The following is a 20,965-nucleotide window of genomic DNA, read 5'->3' on the forward strand; positions in this document are numbered from 1 at the left end:
GCATGGCAGCGGCCTGGGTCAGCGTCACACCTGCGGCGTGGATTAGGGTCGCGGCGGCAGCCGGATCTTTGCGGGCCGGGCTGGGCGTTGTTGCAGGGACCGGGTCTTGGTGGGCCGAGCAGGGCATCGCTGCGTCGGCCTGGGCTTGGCGGGCCGCGCCTGGCATGGCTGCGGCCTGGATCAGCGTCGCCGCGCCGGGCGCCTCTTCAGGGACCGCGGGCGTGGCAGCAGGGGTCGGGGCACTCGCGCTGGCAGGGGCATCACTGGACTCACCCATCGGTGGCAGCATCGGGGTCTGAGTCGTCGCCGTCCGGTCTGGCACTCGGCGCGCGGTTCCCCTCTCATAGGCCTGAACCGCTGCAGCCATTTCCAGAAACTCCGCACGTCCCGCTCTGATCTGCCTTCCGACCCTGGCCTCCAGTTGATCGCAGAACTCGGCAAGCTCCCGACACCACCAGGCAGTGGAGCCTGGCTCTGGGTCTCTGCATTCAGACGCCATTTTCTCTAACAACAAGCTGCTGGCTCCTTTTCCGTTCCGCCGTCTCTGGACGCTTCCGCTCTCTTCACTGGCGAGGTCAGGACTCTGCAGGGGATCTCTGGGTAGCCACACCTCTTCGTGGGCGGTAACTTCTCCCAGCGCGGGCTGCTGTTGTTTTTCAGCGCGCTTTTCATGGTGGCAATATGGCGGCGCTTCCAATTTTTCAAGCGGACCGCCCAGGCACATGGTCACCTGTCTAGACAGGTCTAGTCCTTATCCTGTTCGTGACGCCAGATGTGAAGCCCCGCGAACGCTGTGCCGGTGCATTACCTTCAGGGACTCCACTGGCTCAGTCTGGTCACAGGTAGGAAACCTTCTTGTAGGATTGTCGTGACGCCACTCTCAGAATTGCGGTCAGTGGGGACCGCCACTGCAGGTTGAGGGACGCCTGGGGCTGATGGTGGGTGCAGTCAGTTGTAATAGCCTCCTGAGAGTGAGGCAAGCCCCAGGGCCCTGTGTGGGTGTGTAGAACCACTAGGCGCAGAATAACTCCACACAAGCAGGATGTCTTTCAGGGGTTTTACTCACAGTTGATGGCAGGGTGAGTAACCCGGGCGTAGCTGGGATGAACCAGGCTGGAACCAGGTATCCTTCAGGCTGACTTATGATGGTGACTACCGACTCGCCTTCCTTAGCCCTTAGTGGTTTGGGGTAACCCCGACTTTTAGTCCCTATGGGGGTCACCCAGGGAAGTTGCTGAAGCCTCTCTCCCCTTCAGTTGCCGTTTGCTTGTCGCCTGGACCAGATCACTCCAGCTGCTTGCCTCCTGTGAACTATGGGCCCTAACTGTGGCTACGTGGCTGCGGCTTTTGGGTGTTGTGGTGTGGGCTTTGAGGGCCCCACACCGGCAGGTTTAGCAAGGAAAGGTGGATCTATCCCCGCTCCGGGATCTGCCGCCCGTTTGGGCCTGGTACTCCCTAGCAGTCTCCTTACTTCCCACTCCGTGCTCTCTCTTTAGCTGGAGATGGGTTTCGGGTAGCACTCCTAGGTGACCGTTCTCCCCCGTCGGTAGCCACTGCGCGGACGCTGTCAGACTGCAACAGCCCCAGGGGTCTGCTCCTGACGTCTGCTCCCCCTGAACTGCACACTGAACCGGCTCACTGCTCCTCCTCTCCTGTTCTTGCCTACGCCACCTAGCAACCAGGCTCTCTTACCACACCCCTTGAGTGGAGATGGAGGCTTTTGGCCCCCTCCACTATTCCAGTGGAGGTGAAGGCTTTGCCCCCTCCTGGGATCCCCAGGGGTCCTCTCAAAGGTACATGTGTGAGACCTGATCACTATGCGCCTGTGTAGTCACACCTCGGTCAGCCTTCTGGATTACCTGTATTGTACTGTCCCCAGCATGGGTGCAGTACTCAGTGGTGCCTGACCAGGTCAGGGGCGCCACACGAACATTATCGCTACGGCAGCTTCACATGCACATACCTGCCCTGTGACGTCGCTCTGGCCAGCGAACCGCCTCCTTCCTAAGGGGGCGGGTCATGCGGCGTCACAGCGATGTCACACGGCTGGCGGCCAATAGAAGCGGAGGGGCGGAGATGAGCGGGACATAAACATCCCGCCCATCTCCGTCCTTCCGCATAGCCGTCGTGAGCCGCGGTGACGCAGGTACACTGATGTTCCTCGCTCCTGCGGCTTCTCACACAGCGATGTGTGCTGCCGCAGGAACGAGGAACAACATCGTACCGTCGCTGCAGCGAAATTATGAAAATGTCGGACACTACACCGATGATACGATTACGACGCTTTTGCGCTTGTTAATCGTATCAAAAAGGATTTACACACTCCGATATCGACAGCGACGCCGGATGTACGTCACTTTCGATTTGACCCCACCGACATCGCACCTGCCATGTTGTAGTGTGCAAAGTATCCCTTAGCTGAACCAAGCCCTCAGGTGTATAGGAGAATAGGCCAAAAGCTATGTGTAGGACCAGGTTTACTGATCACGGGGGAGTGCAAATTGTCATGACATCCACTGATCATTACAATGAAGGTGCCACAGCCCTAGTTAAACAAGATGCCTATCCTTTTTTGTACTCTTCACATTGGTGCTCTTGGTAATTAACCTAGCTTTGTTACAGACCCCTGCCCTGCATAGAAGTCTCTGCACACCTATATGATGGCATCTGTCAGAGGTTTAAAAGGGTATTCCCATCTCCAAGATCCTATCCCAATATGTAGTAAGTGTAATAATAATAATAATTTTAGCAAATGCCTCCAATTAGAAATGTAGTGTAGTTTTCCTGATTCACACTCGCTTACCTCATGTTCACTGCATTGCAGGACCTTAGGTATCCATGGTTACGACCACGCATATAGTCACAGTTAGTTAGTTGCTCATGGTCATAACTGTGGATACCCAAGGTCCTGCAATGCCCTGAACATGAGTTAAGCAACATAGTGATTCAGAAAAACTATACTACATTTCTAATTGGAGGTATATATTAGTAATATTATTACTATTACACCTACTACATATTAGGATAGGATCTTGGAGATGGAAATACCCCTTTAAGTCAGAACATTACCCTGACACCTATAGATCTCACCGCTCCTGGATAGAGTGGGACAGTCACAGATTTGGGACTATGCTGCGAAGTCCTGTGTAATCTGCTGAATGTCCCCACTGCCATCATCTCCAGTATAAAGCAAGGGCTGTCACAGCTGTACCAGTAAAAAAAAAAAAGTTATGGCTATTGAAAAGCGGAGAGGTAAAACACAGAGAAATGGCCGGTTATGAAAGGGGTTTTCCTCTTTCAACTTTCTTCATAGCGTCAGAGTGCTCGTTAAAAATAAAAACTGCTGCCTGTCTGTCACTGTTTCCAGTGATTGTTTGCAGACGTCAGTGGTGACATCATGACAACAGCACATGTGACAACTGCCGCCAGTCAATGGGATTATGCCATCTACTGCTAAGCTCTGTGACTGGCTGCAGCGGTCTAATATTTTCCTAATGTGGTCAATAGAGAATGAAATGGTGCATGGCTGGCTAGTTAGGGGATGTGTGGTTAAAAGTATGGCGTTATACTTGCCACATGTTCTGAACACCTTGCTTTTCTTTAAAACCTGGGAGATATGCCAACACCCATATTGCGCCACATATAAGATTATAATTTTTTGGTGAAAAATTCAATAGGACAACTTTGTCAAAACTGTTCAAGAGAAAACCTGTTTTAGTTGCGCACAGCAACCAATCACAGCACTGTTTTATTTTTACAAGCGCTGTTTAAAATATGAAAGCTCAGCTGTAATTGGTTGCTATGGGCAACTAATGCCGGCGTCACACGGTACGATATATCAGGCGATATGTTGTCGGGGTCACGTCGTTAGTGAGGCACATCTGGCATCGTCAGAGATATCGTACCGTGTGACACCTCCGAACGACTGTAAACGAGCAAAAATACTCACCTTATCGTTGCTCGTTGACATGTCATTCATTTTCAAAATGTCGTTCCTTTTTCTGTGCTCCGGTTGTTCATCGTTCCCGAGGCAGCACACGTGGCTCCACGTGACACCCCGGGAACGACGAACACAGCTTACCTGCGTCCCGCCGGCAATGCGGAAAGGAAGGAGGTGGGCGGGATGTTACGTCCCGCTCATCTCCGCCCCTCCTCTTCTATTGGCCGACTGCCGTGTAACGTCGCTGTGACGCCGAACGTCCCTACCGCTTCAGGAAGAGGATGTTCGCCGCCCACAGCGACGTCGACTGGGAGGTAAGTACGTGTGACGGGGGTTAACGACTTTCTGCGCCACGGGCAACTAATTGCCCGTGACGCACAAACGATGGGCGCGGGTACGATCACGCGTGTGGTCGCACGATAGATCGTCCCGTGTGACGCCGACATAAGACTGCTTTCCTTTTAGACAGTTTTGATAAATGGTATTTTGGATGCCTGTTGTGTTTCTTGAAAATAAAGGGAATTAAGACTTTTTTCCAATTGTGTCCTTCAGGTGGAAACTCTCGTACTGCTATGGTCGCTGCTCTGAGCCCTGCAGATATCAACTATGATGAGACACTAAGCACCCTGCGGTAAGACACTTTGTCTTTTATTCACTTGTACAGATGATGTATGACAGAGGAGCCCGACAGACAGTGAAACTGCTCAGTGTAAGATGCTGCTTTTAAAGGTGTGCTAACATGCTAATGAATGTACAGCGTCAGCGGCATGGTTGCTCTCACCTCTACTGACAGAGCTGGTTTATAGCTCAGTGCGCAACATCAGAACATCCCCAGACTTCCGGTCATGCACACTACACCAGTTTGAAGCCGGGACGCGTACACCCGGCTTCATGGGGCGCATGAGTTCTGATCATGCGCACTGAGCTGAAATCCAGCGTTAGCCGCAGTGGGAGCAGAGAGCCGTGAGATCGACCATGCCCCTGATGCTGCACATTTATTAGCATGTTAGTGTGATGCCCTGGACTAGCCATGTAGCCACAGATAGCGCCCCGCACAACACCAGTCCCACACAAGGTAACACAAGCCAACCACATTAAACCCTAGTCACCTCCCTCAGAGCTTAATGGACACACCAGGGGGGCAGAGCCAGGTGGTTGGCCACGCCCACCGAGGAGTTCAGAGGGCCTGAGGCAGGAAAACAGTCAGTTGTCAGTTGAGTGGAGTTCTGTTGAGTCAGTGGAGTGAAGGAGAGTGGAAGCAGGCCTGTGTAGCAGGTCTGCAGCAGTCTGACAGGTGCCAGGGTCAGAGCCCTGGTACCTTGGCTAGGAGGCATACGGTGGCCTAGCCTGCAGGAGCCGGGAAGACGGCCCGGTGGAACCGTGGTGGACCGGGTCAGGGTAGTGGCCCGCCGGTACCGACCCGGGGAACCGACTGGAAACCGGAGCACACAGGGGGGTACTCAGACCCTGAAACGAGGTCCAGAATCCACTAGATTTGTCGCGGGCGGAGGAGGAGACGCTGCGCTCTCCCTCTGCTCGGGTCCGGCTGCCGCTGCTGCTGCGGCCTGCTGTTGCTGCGGCCTGCTGCTGCTCGGTGGCTCGAGCGATGGGCCGGATCCCGGGGAGTCGAGCGGCGCTCCTCGCCCGTGAGTGAAAGGGGATTGGTTTTTGGGATTGTTTATTGTCCGTGACGCCACCCACGGTTGTGGTGATTGTATGGACACCACCACTGCTCTGTATGGGGATCCCGGGAGCGATGACAGGGAGCAGTAAAGTTGTTGGTTCTCCCCTCCGTGGGTAGGGGGTGGTCGTCCCGGGGCCCAGTGATGAGTTGGGGGATGAGGGATGGCGGGGCCGGTGCAGGGCTTGGTGGGGTGCAGGGACGCGGGGGCAGCGCTGTGCCTCACAGCACTGTGGTACTCACTCAGCCTGAGACGGGGACACAGTTCTCGGTAAAACACACGGCTGGAAAGACGGTTCCCACGGACGGCTGCTATTGCTTTTCCCCAGTAGTTGACGGTGACGGTCCCTTTTCCTGCACCTAAGTCTATGTTGGTAGCGATGGGTTCCCACCGGTAACCCGCTCCCCGGCTTGGATATGTGCCGGAGGAGCCCCTCTTTGCCCGCAGGCGCTGGCCCTGAGAAACTGGTGCCTTGGCGGTGGCGGTGTCTCTCTCTAATGGTTGGACTGTTGCCTTCAATCGGGACTTGGTTGCTGGGAGACCCAGAGGTCCCCTTCACTGATGGATTTGGCAACTTCACGGCGACTCCTAGCCTTGCCGGGATCCGAAAGGCCCCTGCCAATGGTGCTGGCTTCTCTTCGTATACCGCTCCGGTACCGCCGGGCCACCACCCGTCCACGGTCCTTTTGGCAACCTCCAAGCAGCCTCTCCTGCAGACGGTCACCGCCGTCTGCTAACCTTGCTGTTCTCAGTCCGGGGCACACACCCGGACCAATTTCAGGCTTCCTCAACTTTCACTTTCTCCTTCCTCTTACTTTGAACTCCCCACTTAATCTCTCTCCTCTCCAAACTGAACTGCCTGGTTTCCCCGCCTCCAGGGCTGTGAACTCCTCGGTTGGCGGAGCCAACCGCCTGGCCCACCCCCTGGTGTGGACATCAGCCCCTGGAGGAAGGCAACAAGAATTTTTGTGTAGCTTTGGTGTACCTATCCGGGGTGTAGGGTGTGGTGGTGTCATGACCTGTGACCCCTGGCTTGCCCAGGGCGTCACAAATTCACTGATTCCGGTCTGGACTATAGGTCCTTTCCCACCCAAGTCCCGACTGAAGACAACAGCCCACCAAGGGGGATAGAAAGCCACCGCACAGGCAGAGAGATCCCATGGGCCAGCGTCTGCGGGCAAACGGGCTCTCCCGATATATACACAGCCGGGGAGTGGACTCCCATCGCTGAAGCGCAGGCAGTCTACACATACACTACGCAGTGCAGGAGAAAGGCAAAGACCACCAAACTGGATGGGGGACCAGACGCAGCTGGCTGCGGGCACCGACCACCATCAACTTTGTTTACCAGAGACTTGTGTGCGTCAATAACAGTGAGTACAACAGTGCCATCCGGCCGCGCAGCGCCCTGCACCACCCAGCTACTTCTCCCCAACGGGTCCCGGGGCCATCATCCCTGCCCACGGAGGGGTTAACATCTTGCTGCATAACCATCTCCCCTGGGTGCCCCGTAACTGCAGCGGTGGTGTCTACACCTTCACCACACCCCGTGGGTGGCGTCATGAACTTAAACATGGCTCCGGCCGTACACCTACCTACCACCCCCCTAAGTAGCGCCAGCATCCCCTTTCAAAGCGAAGTGACCCCGGATCCGGAGGCGCTTGAGCCACCCACCAACGAGCCCGGATCCGAGCGGCTCTGCTGCAACCGAGCGCGGGGCGGTACATTAGCATGCCCACAGGGGCATGTTTACATGCTAAGGGGGCTGACTAGTCAAGGGAACTAATCCCCTTGCGACTAGTCCCTGCGCTCATTAGCATATCATAAAGGATTTTTAGAAATACTTTTTGTAAATATCTCTTTATCTATGCTACTAAATACAGGGACAGTTAGGCAGGGATTAGCAATATACACCCAGAACCGCTCTTAGATCTGGGTGCATATTGGACCTGACAGGGTAACTTTAAGTTTGTGGGTATAAAATGTAGAAATGTAGAAAAGCTCATGGGGTATGAATACTGTTATAAATTGCAGCTTAATTGATGCCTTTCTTCGTAAGCTCAGGAATTCATGAAATGTCACTATTTCTGTTCTCCTATTTTGACTATTGTTGATTAATGTGAATAGTCCATAATAGATGTTGTATACTCTTGCAGATATGCTGACCGTGCCAAACAGATCCGCTGCAATGCTGTCATCAACGAAGATCCAAATAACCGTCTGATCCGTGAGCTGAAGGATGAGGTGGCACGTCTGAGAGAGCTGCTCGGAGCCCAGGGGCTGTCTGACATTATTGACAGTGAGTGGTCCATCATTAACATCATCATACTCCCTTGTCTACTTGAGATCTCATCATGTGTTTTTCCTTATATGTTTTGTCAATTAGTAAAATTTAAAAAAAAAATCCAAAACTTATGTAATGTACACTAAAGGTTCTCTGCTTTTAGGGAGTAACCAAGCTGTCTTTATGGTGATGATGTTTTATTTTAAGGGCTGTGCAACAAATCAGGTTCAGAACCACAGTTAAAGCTGCCCCCTGCCATAAGATATCTAGTAATAATAAAAAAGGAGAAAGATCAGTAACCATCCAAAAGAAATCACAGGTATAATAGTGGCCCCATTGTCCTCCAAGGCAGCACATTTTTGCCTTCTCTGCTGACATTATTTTTTTTTTACATGAATGCAAAACAGCAGCACTCTGAATACCCCAGAACTCACATACAGCATGTATTACAGGAAGGGAAAATCCTACAAGAGAAAAAAAAGTCACATTTGGATCAGGCTGCAAACTGCATACCAGGGGGTTTGAAATGAATGAAGGAATAAAGATTGTAGAGAAAACTAAAGATATCCATTAATTTATGGAAAAAAAATAATTTTCCAACTTAAAGATGTCCACAGCTTTAAAGAGTAACTAAACCTTTGTAATTGTTAGGGGAATGAAATAGGACAAAAACTAAGACAAACACATCGGTGGGAGTATGTGTTCTGAGACTCCCACGATCACTTGAACCCCCACCCTTCCGAGAGCTGCACAGCTCAGGAGACAGGAGCGCACAACTCCTGGCTGAGCACGAGCACGGAATGGCGTATGGATTCAATAGAACGCAAAAGTTCCGTGTATCAGGGGGTCCTCAGTTCTTCTGGTAGGTGGAAGTTCATCCTAATATACAAATTTAGCATCTGTATTTGACCCATGTGTCCCCACCCTGTGGCTCTGGAGTCTATAATTGTCTGCCAGCTTGGTGCATTAGCACCAGGTCTAACAAATAGCTATGAAGAGCAGGTCTGGAGATGGTGACAAGCACAGAAGAGCAGATCTGAATGGGGTAGGGTAGGAACTCCTGGATCTTGGTATACTGTCCCAGTGGAATTTCTGTGGAAAAGCTTTGGCTATCCTTGTACCAGTAATGGGGATTTGGGTGTCACTAATGTGAGGGGGCGGGAGCCGAATGTGGCTCGCAACCGTCTCTCAGAACTGGATGTGGCTCTCAAGGTCAGTAAGGTTGGGGACCTCTGATTTAATCTGTAATTCTGAAATGCAAATATAATCTGATACATTGTGCACACTGGTAAGGCGTGTGATGTATCACATGAAACATTATATTTGTGGCTCCTTGTCTCCTCTCACATGATGTATCTGCAACATCCAAACAAAGCTTTCTTTTCTTGCTTCCCTGCTTGTCCTGAATCCTTCCACTTTTACAAACTTTCCTAAACCCTCATTTTTCTATGCATCTCATTATTTATTTCCATATTGCACTATAACTTGGAATACAATGTACTCACTTGATTTTTTCTGCATTTTCACATATCTACTTTGTACATTATCTTTTCTTTTTTAACATTTGCCTTCCTTTTCTTTAACTTTCCTATGTTTTCCCTATTGTTCACCTCTTCGTCTCATTTCAATATATCTTAATACTTGTTCTATCACATTGCACCATCCGGTTCCCATCACGTCTGCACCTTCCCCGTATCCTCCTGTATCGGTATCCCCCCTCTCTCTGGCTTCTGCTCTTTATAGATGTGTGTCCTGTGGATAACGCCAATGTACTGCACACGCGTCATGCTCCTGACAATCTCTTCACAGCGGTGAATGCCCTAACGGGTATGAGTCCTTCATCTTCTATGTCTGGTTTGTCCAGTCGAGCTGCATCTGTCTGCAGCCTACATGAGCGTCTTGCATTCACACCTGGAAGCGAAGAAGCTATTGAGAGGCTTAAGGTATGTCCAATAAATGCTACCTCCTATAAATGCATTACAGATGTTTCCTACCTTTCTTTTCCTCTTTACTTGACATATCAAAAGATGTGATATTCTGTTGGGAGCTATTTCTGCTATATGTATCTACGTAGATGAATATATGAATTGCAGTCTGTCAAGGGTTTTACAATTAAGTCATACCTGTATGACATATGTCGTACTTTCATTTTTTTTCTTAAATTAGAGTTCTTAGAAATTCTCAGAAAGGTAACAGTGGACAAAATATTATTGCAGTTATCAAGAGTTAAAATATTACATATCTATTCAGGATTTTTCTGATGTGCGTCTTCCTAACTTCAGAATATATTTTAAAAGCTGTCATAGTGCACTCTATTTTGGTATAACGCTTCCCCTACATAGGCATAAATAGAATCGATCGGGTTGATTGCCTCTGCCACTAGTGGGAGCGTTGGACCTTATTTTTGACTGTTTTCTTACTATATATTGGGTATGCAATAACCTCCCATGCTTTCTTTAACACTAAAAGTCCCAGAAATTTCGAGCTCCCCCCTGAAGTCCCGAAAGAGGGTCAAATTGACAAATACAATAAACTGAATAGAACTAACTAGAAACTAAATGGCTAAACTCAATGGAAAATAACATCCTCCTGTGGTGCGACAGTAATGGCCTTAATTACAGAACAAAAGATGGTGATTTTTGGATGTTAGTTAAAATCTTTCAAGTCATTCGACCCATCTCTGGGTTCCAAAGGTAGAAATCTTAAATGACCCCTCTCTGGGACTTCTAGTGTTAAAGGGAATGTTGTACATGATGTCCGATCTGTGGGTAGCATGGTACTGTAACATACATGGCAGGATTCATTCTAGCTGCCCCTGCTCCTAGAGCAAGGCCAATGGCCTGATTAAGGACTTCCATTGTTCATTTCCTGAAAAGCTTCATTCTGAGGGTCTGGAGGCCCCTGCTATAATGGCGGTACGGCAACATCCGTGTTAGAATTAGCTGCTCCTGCTCTTGGTGATAGGCAATGTGGCACTGGAGCCACTCATAAGCCCTACTACTGCTGGTGCTTGTGTCCCTCCAGTCAGTTTCTCCTGTGTCACTAATTAGTATCTGATGGACCAGGGATTGGACTCCTCCCTATTTTAGCTCCAGTTGTGAGTCCCAGGCTGCCAGTACAGCTGTTTTTCCTATGGTTCAGTTGCATTTTACCTGTGTTTCTAGCATGTGTCCATTCTCTCGCATTCCCTGCTATCCATCTTCCTAATAACTCTGATATATTGGTTTATTGGAAAAGATTCAGTAATATAACTTGATTTTTTTTATTCAGTCCAGCGGGCGCTCCTACTCAGTGATTGACAACTATCTGCTCATGCACAATCACACAGAGAAGACTGTCAATCACTAAATAAGGCCGTTCACTGGACTCGTATGTATACAAACACCAGGAATTTCAAAGAATAAGATGCAAGTTTTACTGAAAGTTTTCCCTCAAAAATGTACCGTATGTCAATGTGTTGAGCTGCAAATGCGTCCTGCCTGCAGATCGGATTTTCACCATGACAGTTTCCTTTAATGACAGTTATCGACAGCAAGAAGTGTAATTTCTGTGCAGGGGATAAGGAGTTTTGTTTCTGAAAATATCAACAGAATTTTTCGTATTTATTTCAATTGAACAAACCGGTGTTCAAGTGTGGACCATGAGATCAAAGCACCACTTCAGTGTATTTTTTATTTTTTACACCTTTGGAGTGGTGTTTTAAAATTAAGTCACCTGCCCTGATCTTATATTCACCCTTTGGTGTCTTCACCCTTCACCTTTTTTTCGTTGTCGCTCTGCTCCTGCGACACCATCTTGGGACTGGAGCTATTGACTGGCAGAAAGTCAGAAGTTACATCACAAGCGCTCAATACAAGTCTATGAGAGCGAGAATGAGGCCCTCGTAGACTTGTATTGAGTTGTGACCTCCAACGCACTCCGTGAAACTTGGAGCTGCCGGTATGTCACAAACTGAGATGGACAGACCGGAGCGGTGCTGATAATAGATGAAGCCGCTGCAGGATGAATATAAGACCAAGGGCAGGGGATTTGGTTTTAAAGCAACACTTTAGAGGTGAAATAACTCTGGAGTGGTGCTTTAAGCCATAGTTGACCTAATATTTAATACCATGTATTTAATAGGCTGGTGGATCTATTTTGCTCTAAATATGAAGAATTCTTCTATTTAATTACATAATGCAGATATGAATACAATCTAACAGGTTGACAAACGTTCCATGGTTAGTCCAGCATTTGCTGTCAGTGAAGATACTACTGGAACCCTTTTCATATAGCTCAATGCTTTATCTAAATGACTAATACTGTACATAATGTAAGTGTATTATTTCAGTATATTTTATTCTCATAAATCAGGAAACGGAGAAGATCATTGCCGAGCTCAATGAGACGTGGGAGGAGAAGCTTCGGCGCACTGAGGCTATACGTATGGACAGGTAATTGACTAATTGACCATAAAAGCCCTTGAGATAATAATCCCATCTTATTCACAGACATGTGCTTTCATATGCCCTAATAAAATTATAATTATCCTGTGCAGACGAGACCTGTGTATATGGCGGCTCAATGCCCATCTGATAATATGTTTGTCTTCTTCTTACAGAGAGGCTTTACTGGCAGAGATGGGGGTGGCCATGAGAGAAGATGGAGGAACGCTTGGAGTATTTTCACCTAAAAAGGTAAATCTAGGAATGTTTGTTACTCTATATTACTTTTTTAATGCAGTATAAACAACATTTTATCAGCTCTATACATACAACTATATATATACCAGTACCAATGAAAAACAAAAATACTGAACTTTTACCAAGTAATGCCACTCCACGCTTAATGTACACGGCCTGACACTAGAAAGGGGTAGAATGGGGTATGACTTTCCAAATAGTATTGTGTAAAATACTTTTACACAAATAGACCACGTGTGGCTTTAGGGGGTTCATTGAACAAGATAGATGTTATACATGATCTGCCTGTACGATTCTCCTCCAAGAAATCATTCATAACTGAATCCAGGCTTGGCTAAGTGTAATGGTCCATATACATGAGCCGACTATAGACAAGTCGTTCAATACTCATTTACTAGCCTGCTCACACGGGCTAGCGAAAACCAATGGACCAGAATGGTTAATACTAATAATAATGATTTTTATGGCTGCATAAACAATAAATATTGCTATTTATGAGCCAATTATTGGATTCTCTAAAGGTGAATGACAAAACGAAATGATATAATCTAATTTTTTTTAAGAAAAAATCTTGTCCATGATTGTTTACTTACAGTTTGAGTTTGGTAAACTTGTGCAGACCAGCAGACTTTTAATAGCCTAATTAGACAGGCTGACCAAAGTAAACAATGTACACTAAGCGATCTATACTACGTCGCTCAATACACATAGACTGCCATTGTTCTTGGCAGTCCGAGCCCTCTTTACACAGGATGATGCACTGCGCAGAATGATGATCTTTTACGCGTGACAAAAAATAATCCCACCCGATGAACGAGCGTTTACTGTGAAAGATAATCGTGAAATCAGCATTTTTAACAAGGTTTATTCAGGATTATCTTTCATTGTAAATGACAGTTAGGGGTACTTTGCATGCTGCGACATCGCTAGCCGATGCTAGCGATGCCGAGCGTGATAGCACCCGCCCCCGTCTCAGTTGCGATATCTTGTGATAGCTGCCGTAACGAACATTATCGCTACAGCAGCTTCACACGCACTTACCTGCCCTGCGACGTCGCTCTGGATGGCGACCCGCCTCCTTCTTAAGGGGGCGGGTCGTGCGGCGTCACTGCGACGTCACACGGCAGGCGGCCAATAGAAGCGGAGGGGCGTAGATGAGCGGTACGTAAACATCCCGCCCATCTTCTTCCTTCCGCATAGCTGGTGGAGGCAGGTAAGGCGATGTTCCTTGCTCCTGCGGCTTCACACTCAGCGATATGTGCTGCCGCAGGAACGAGAAACAACATCGTATCTCCTATAGGTGCGTCATTATGAAAATGACCGACACTACACAGATCACCGATTTACAACGCTTTTGCGATCGTTTATCGGCGCATCTAGGCTTTACACATTGCGACGTCATTACAGGCGCCGGATGTGCGTCACTTTCAATTTGACCCTGAGGATATCGCAGTAGCGATGTCGCAACGTGCAAAGTACCCCTATAGTCCGGGATCACACACTTGTCTATCCAAGCATAGGAGTGGATCCAAAAAGAAGCCATTGTTATATTTCATTCTGCTTGGACAACCTCTGTCAGAATGTGGCCTTTGGCACAATTTATGATCACTCTGAATCCAGATTTTGGCTCACTCTTTGCTCTGGCACATAACGATTGTGCCCCCCCCTATGATGTCCATATGGCCGAAAATAGAGCGCTGGGGCGTCTTCATGAGACGTTAATAGTTTTGTAGTGAACATACTAAAATTTAATGACTTTACAGTACCCAGCATTTTGTGTGCAATACTCTATACCACACACATTGTTATCCATGTCCCAAAAAATTGTATTTATGCTGCATAATTACTTTAATCCTCTTTGTCTTCGGCATGGCTGATCACATTATAATTGGCCGTCATGCATGGAAGAAATAATTGTAAAAACTACTTTTTGGCAAAACTAATTGAATGTTTGTATTATGGAACAATAGAGCAGTATAGAGGCAATGAGCAGATACATGTTTAGTAGAGTATTTTGTGCTATCATGGTTGTTTGATGACCTACACATCTACACATAGCAACATTGTACCAGAAATTTACCAATGATGTTTTTAGATTGATGAGTTTTATTCTGACTTTATCCAGCTGATAGGATTCACCATATTTGACTTATTTACACTTAAGGCTGCTTTATATGGTACGACCGATTGTGCGATTTCACAATCGATCGTACCCGCCCCCATCCTTTTTGCGTCACGGGCAAATCGCTGCCCGTGGTGCACAAAGTCGGTAACCCCCGTCACACATACTTACCTCTCGTGCGACCTCGCTGTGGGCAGCGAATGTCCACTTCCTGGAGTGGGAGGGACGTTCGGCGTCACAGCGACGTCACACGGCCGCCGGCCAATAGAAGCGGAGGGGCGGAGATGAGCAGGATGTAAACATCCCGCCCACCTCCTTCCTTCCACATAGAGCCGGCGGCTGACGCGGGAGGCAGGTACGCGATGTTCATCGCTCCCGTGGTGTCACACGGAGCGACGTGTGATGCCACGGGAACGTTGAACAACCGGCGCCCGATTTCAGAACCGATATTATGGAACCTAGCGACCAGTACACGACTCATGATTTGTGAGTGATACTGCGTCGCTAGGAGGTGTCACACAGGCCGGCATCGCCAGCGATGCCGGATGTGCGTCACAAAAACCGTGACCCCGACGATCTATCGCACGATAGATTGTCTGGTGTAAAGCAGCCTTTACCCCTCTAGTAGTACTGGGAAAATAACAAAACATGAATGTTGGACCAGTCATTGATAGATGTCTTAGTAAATATCTTAATAATACATCAAGCATTCCTGATTGTATAGATGACACTGACGTGTAACTCCTCCTAAGTGTAACTCCTTATTTATATCCAAATACTAAATGGGACTTGCTGGAAATACGGTCGGATGTTCACATATCACTGTGTAGTGCCTGTCATTGGAAAGCACATCACAGCACTTGTCAACTGAATGGTCCGGCACTTGCACTCTGAAGGATCAGCAGTCAGTGTAGAGGACAGTCATCTGACATCTGAGCCTAGCTTGCGTGGTGCAGACTGACCCTGCCGATGCTTTGGTGCAGGTGCCAAAGATGAGAGGCGGACTTGATCTAACAGACAAACTAGTGTTTGCATGTCAACGAAGAACTACAGAGATGTGCTCTTTGGAGAAGCACAGGTAATGAAAGTATATTACAAAAGCAATTGTTATGAAGAGTTAGGAACATATGAAAAGGGATCAAATAGTAGTAGAAAACTCCTTTAAGGATGGTCGTATTCAATACTGAGCTGCTTACTTGCTTATATGTCTTATATTTTCAATTTAGATATATAAAAAATGATTGGCAACTGAGGGTACCTGATACTCATTCATAGAAGACCATTATTGTCAGGGATATTTTAATCATTAAAAGCTATGTACACCTTCACAACCAGATACTAGTTAGCTTTAAAGAGAATCTGTCAGTAGGATCAATCCTTTTAAGTAGTGATGATGGGCAAACCCAAACTGTGAAGTTCAGGGCCGTACCTGACATCTAGTAGCCGTGCACAGACCCTAAAAACTGACGTCTCAGGGAAATCTGTGTTACTGGTCAGGTTTGGCCACCCAAAATCAGACTTCACAGGATTTCATTGTTGTCTGTTACCATGGAAACACAAATCTGTATAGGAACTGTAGAAACTTTACAATACGAAAAAAAACTATTACATATATACATTTATTTATTTTTGCACCAATAGAGATACACACACACACACAGCGCCTGTGATTGAATGCAGTCCAACACGCTGTCTCACAGGGTGGAGACGCGTCTCACTGCAACCAATCAGAGACGCGGCGTCTGCTGGTGGGTGGGGGAAGCAGTGAATAAGTATGAGGTTAAAGAGCGGACCTGGGAGGTAACTGGTAAGTGTAAAGCGCTTGCTCCAATACCCCTATCCCTTCTACCACCATTTTTAAGCTCCTGATTCAGGTCCCAATAGACTTATATGGGATCTGGTGTCCGGCTAGATATCCGGGATCAATTCAGGGCCGAACTGGCTTTTTTGTTGTAAACAACCCGGTTGGACCCGCCAATCATGGACTTCTGCGAGTCTGCCCATCACTAATTGCAACAATTTTGTCTGCCTGTGAGATGGAGGCTGGTAACGCCCGGTGGAGGCAGATTCTCAGGGAGTTTTGTGTCCGGCCCATAGCCTGGAAGTACTCATTTACATATACAAAAAACATTGATTTCTCTGGAAAAAAACATCAGATCACAGATATCAAGGTATCATTTTATTCAGCTTACTATGGCCTGCGTATATATAAACACCTGAAGAGGGTTGATCTTACTGACAGATTTATTTTAGAAACTGTGAACTACGATCCTAAATGCACATTTTATTCTGTCTGTCCTTTACATCAAATGAATCTTAGAATAAAATAGGGTATAGATGGGATTATGACGACCATATCAGACTTCACGGGATTTCTTTGTTGTCAATACAAAAAACCCCTATTACACATTTGCTTTATTTTTCAATCCTGAGTCATTGCGACAATTAAACAATTGGTGATATTGTGTATGTAACCTAAGGTTGTGAATATTTATGTTGTCATTCTTTTCTTTACGTTGTCTTATGTCCCAATCACTCACATTCTCATTTCATGGGATTATCAGATCATCTCAGCACCCCTGGAAATATACTCAGAACTTGTTGGGGTTTATTCCCCAAAAGAGGTTGGTGCAGGTTTGGTGTGCTCTTCTACCTCCCAGCCTCTTCTCTTCTTCAGTGTATTGTGCATGTGTAATACAGTGAATGCCATATGGCCTTTTAATCATTAGTACATTTACAGTCTTCATTTGTTCTTTCTATAGGTTGAAATACTATTAATTTTTATTTTAGAAGGGCTTTCTGGTACTTTCATACTGATGATCGTTTGTTATTATGAGGGTTCATTAAGTGTGGCACACACTGAGCAGCTGATTGAAGTGGCTGTGGCGCTTGCTGGATTCCTCTTCATTCCTAATTCTTGGGCTTTTTTCATGTGTCAGTTTATTTTTCTATTTATCTCTCCTGTTTAGAACAAATGGAACAGATAAACAATATTATCATCCTGTACATCACTTTTACAAAGGGATGGAGGCTATCTGGTTTCCATTCGATGTTAGTTTTTTAGAAAAAAAAAATGTCCAGAGTGCAGAATGTTTCTTCCATTCCTAAAAAAGAGAAATTGGACAAACCCCGTATAAATCAATGCGGCCCTTTGGCTTCCTTTTGAGTGATACACAAAATAAAGGGGTATTCCCATCTCCAAGATCATATCCCAGTATGTAGTAGGTGTAATAATATTAGCAAATACCTCCAATTAGAAATGTAATATAGATTTCCTGATATAGCCATGTCTCTTACCTTATGTGCAGGGCATTGCAGCTTGGGTATCTATGGTAACAACCATATCAGCAACTATCTGTCACTATATGAGTAAACGTTGTCAGGTTGGTCTTAATCAGACCTATAAATATTTTGAACGGTAGTCGAATTAGGCTGCTTTCACATCTCCGGTTTTTCCTGTGCGGCACAATCCGGCACTTTGCAGGAAAAACGCAACTGTTTTTTTTGCTGCCGGTTGCGTTTTTCCTGCATAGACTTTAATAAGTGCCGCATTTTGCCGCATGGGCTTGTGTTCCGTCCGGTTTTTGCCGCATACGGCAGATTTAGCCAATGCGGCAGCCGGATGGAACGTTGCCTGGCAAAAAAAAACACATCGCGCCGCATCCGGCTGATGTGGCGCATTTTTCAATGCATGCCTATGGACGCCGGATGCGACGCAATGCGGAAAAAACGCATCCGGCCACCGCTTGCGGTTTTTGCCACTGCGCATGCTCAGTAGCATTCCGCAAGCGGCAAAAACCGGACGGGCCGCATTTAAAAAACGTATGCAAAGGATGTGGCTTTTTCGGACTGGCCGGCTCTGCACCTACCGGATATGTGAAAGCAGCCTTAGATGGTAAGACTGCAGTCGTATGCAATTAACGCACATTCCATAATGAGATGGGAAGAAAGGCAAGTATCATACCTTTATTAAGCAAATCATTCCCATATATATACAGGTTGGTGTGGCGTGTTATAGCCAAAGTCCACTTATGATCTAATAAGTCATATGATCGCATGATCTAATGGATACCATGGATACCTTAGCTGCAATGCCCTTCACATGAGGTAAGAGATACGACTATATCAGGAGAACTATACTACATTTCAATTTTGAGGTATTTGCTAATATTATTATTATTATTATTACACCTACTACATATTGGGATAGGATCTTGGAGATGGGAATACCCCTTTCAGTTTATCTGTTTCATTTGTCTGTACTAAACAGAGCAGACAAATAGAAAAAAATTAAACGGACATGTGAACAGAGCCTTACCAGGTTTTGTAGTTGATGACTTGGTATATCAGCTCAGTCCCATAGACTTTAATCGGAATGAAAGGGGAAATAGCATTTGCCAGAGGGCAACAGACTCGTCGGTTAGTTGACCTTTGTGGGTGTTAGGGGTCGGATCTCCTAGGATCGGGATTAATGGAAGATTCCAAGCATAGGCCTTCATTATCACAGTTCTGGACAATTTTCATAAATGTACAATGGTCCTTAAAATGAGTAAAAAGTGTGATTTTGTCTAGTGAACTGTGTTGAATGACATACAGTAGCTTCTACCAAGCTGTACCATGTAAGGTTTGGTGGATGTTGCCTTCTAACCATTAGAACACACCTTTGGCTCAGATTTATTAAAACTCTCTTTTTGTATGCCAGTGTTAGTGAAGGCACTGCTGGTGTAAGATTGGCCAAGGTCATTAATAGGCTTGTGCCTGCTACTGACTTAGTTGCATCTCACAACTGCTGTGTTCCTCCACCAGACATGTTACTCATCTCGGAGACTGGCATTCATTGCCGGCCAAAATTAAGCCCCCTTTCTGGTGTAAATTATGATGAATTTGTCTGGTGGTCTTCACTACACCTCATCCATCCCACCCAAGCTCCAATCACTTTTCGTAAAGTTGTCGGAACTGGCTGGGATTGGTGTAAAAATGCCAAAAGTCACCAAATTTTGCATTAATTTTTATTTGCGTAAAAAAATTGCAGCATTTCCAGCAGTCGTAAGCTAGAATTCTGATGTAAACCGCTTGATGTATTGGGGCCCCTATATCTTTCTTTGCTCCACATTTCTCTCCTATACTCTAAGTAGTAATCCATACATGTAAACAGAGTCTTTATTGCTTTCTATACATTGTTATCTATTATTTATTTTGTCTTCAACGTCCATAGTTATTGCATGCTATTGAATTTTATGGCTTCTTTACTTTTTTATTTCTTAGACTCCTCACCTTGTGAATCTCAATGAAGATCCTCTAATGTCTGAGTGTCTATTATATTACATAAAAGACGGCATTACAAGGTAAGAGCAGACGTGATAAGTTAATTTGATAAAAGTGTAAATATCTGATATTACCAGTGGGTTTTTAGTTTTTGTGATTTATTACTTATGCCAACATTAAGGTTGTATGAACACAATTCATGGTATCATATAAAACTTTGTACTTACAATTTTATAGAAGGTTTAACATTAAGTATATGAAAAATAGGATAGCCTATTCTTATTGCAATCACATAGAATGTTCCTTAAATTGGTTGTCCACTGCTGATGTCCTTAATAAAATAAGAAAAATGCCTACTTACTTCCCAGACCGGTGCCGCTCTTTTTCTACAAACACTGGGTCCCCTGGCGATTTTGTGATCTTGCTTATGTCTGATGGGCTGCAGCGTTCACAGTTTTGTCAGACAGGCTGTATATATTCACATGACACAAAAAATGTCACAAGATTGCTGGGGGTGACACAGGGCTCAGAACAGAGGAGCTGTACCAGTATTTTTTTTCTTTATTTTACTAAACACTTGGGGCATTCGAAAAGGGGTTGTTGAGTAGTGGACAATCCCTTTCATGAATATCAATCATGGAGCATTGTGTGATTAAAGCCCAGACAATGAGTAGAGATTGTTTGGTGCTGTGGATCCTCGGAGAACCCAGTGGCATGTGGTATGAAGAAACACTGCAAATTGCAAAAAGGACATTTTTTTTTAAATTCTTTATTTATAAACAGACCACAACAAAACAAGGGCTAGAAAACATAAGCCCAATATGCATGACAGTAAGGGCAAGCAAACTCCATATACAATAGTAAATCAAAATAGCCTACCACCGCCAAAATGTGGGTCTGTACATTTTAGAATTTACAGAAGGGGATTTGGAAGGATTGTGAGACACCGGTTAAAAACCGGGCCCCACTCACATAAAGGGAAGAGACCCC

General features: G+C 46.2%; 1 protein-coding gene across 12 annotated transcripts in view; it reads left to right on the top strand.

Annotated features, from left to right (window-relative positions):
• The window catches only part of KIF1A (kinesin family member 1A), a 269,201-nt gene that overhangs the window by 149,375 nt on the left and 98,861 nt on the right, over positions 1–20,965 (top strand). For 6 of the 12 annotated variants that reach the window (XM_075340870.1, XM_075340871.1, XM_075340872.1 and 3 more), the window contains exons 12-17: positions 4,493–4,571; positions 7,779–7,921; positions 9,650–9,849; positions 12,260–12,339; positions 12,507–12,582; positions 19,976–20,055. In XM_075340870.1, the coding sequence (XP_075196985.1) occupies positions 4,493–4,571; positions 7,779–7,921; positions 9,650–9,849; positions 12,260–12,339; positions 12,507–12,582; positions 19,976–20,055 (658 nt within the window). The remainder of the gene's footprint in view (positions 1–4,492; positions 4,572–7,778; positions 7,922–9,649; positions 9,850–12,259; positions 12,340–12,506; positions 12,583–19,975; positions 20,056–20,965) is intronic. The other 6 variants (XM_075340873.1, XM_075340874.1, XM_075340876.1 and 3 more) reach the window with 1 other exon arrangement.

This window comes from Anomaloglossus baeobatrachus, chromosome 3, assembly GCF_048569485.1.
Source record: "Anomaloglossus baeobatrachus isolate aAnoBae1 chromosome 3, aAnoBae1.hap1, whole genome shotgun sequence".
NCBI classification, from domain to species: Eukaryota; Metazoa; Chordata; class Amphibia; order Anura; family Aromobatidae; genus Anomaloglossus; species Anomaloglossus baeobatrachus.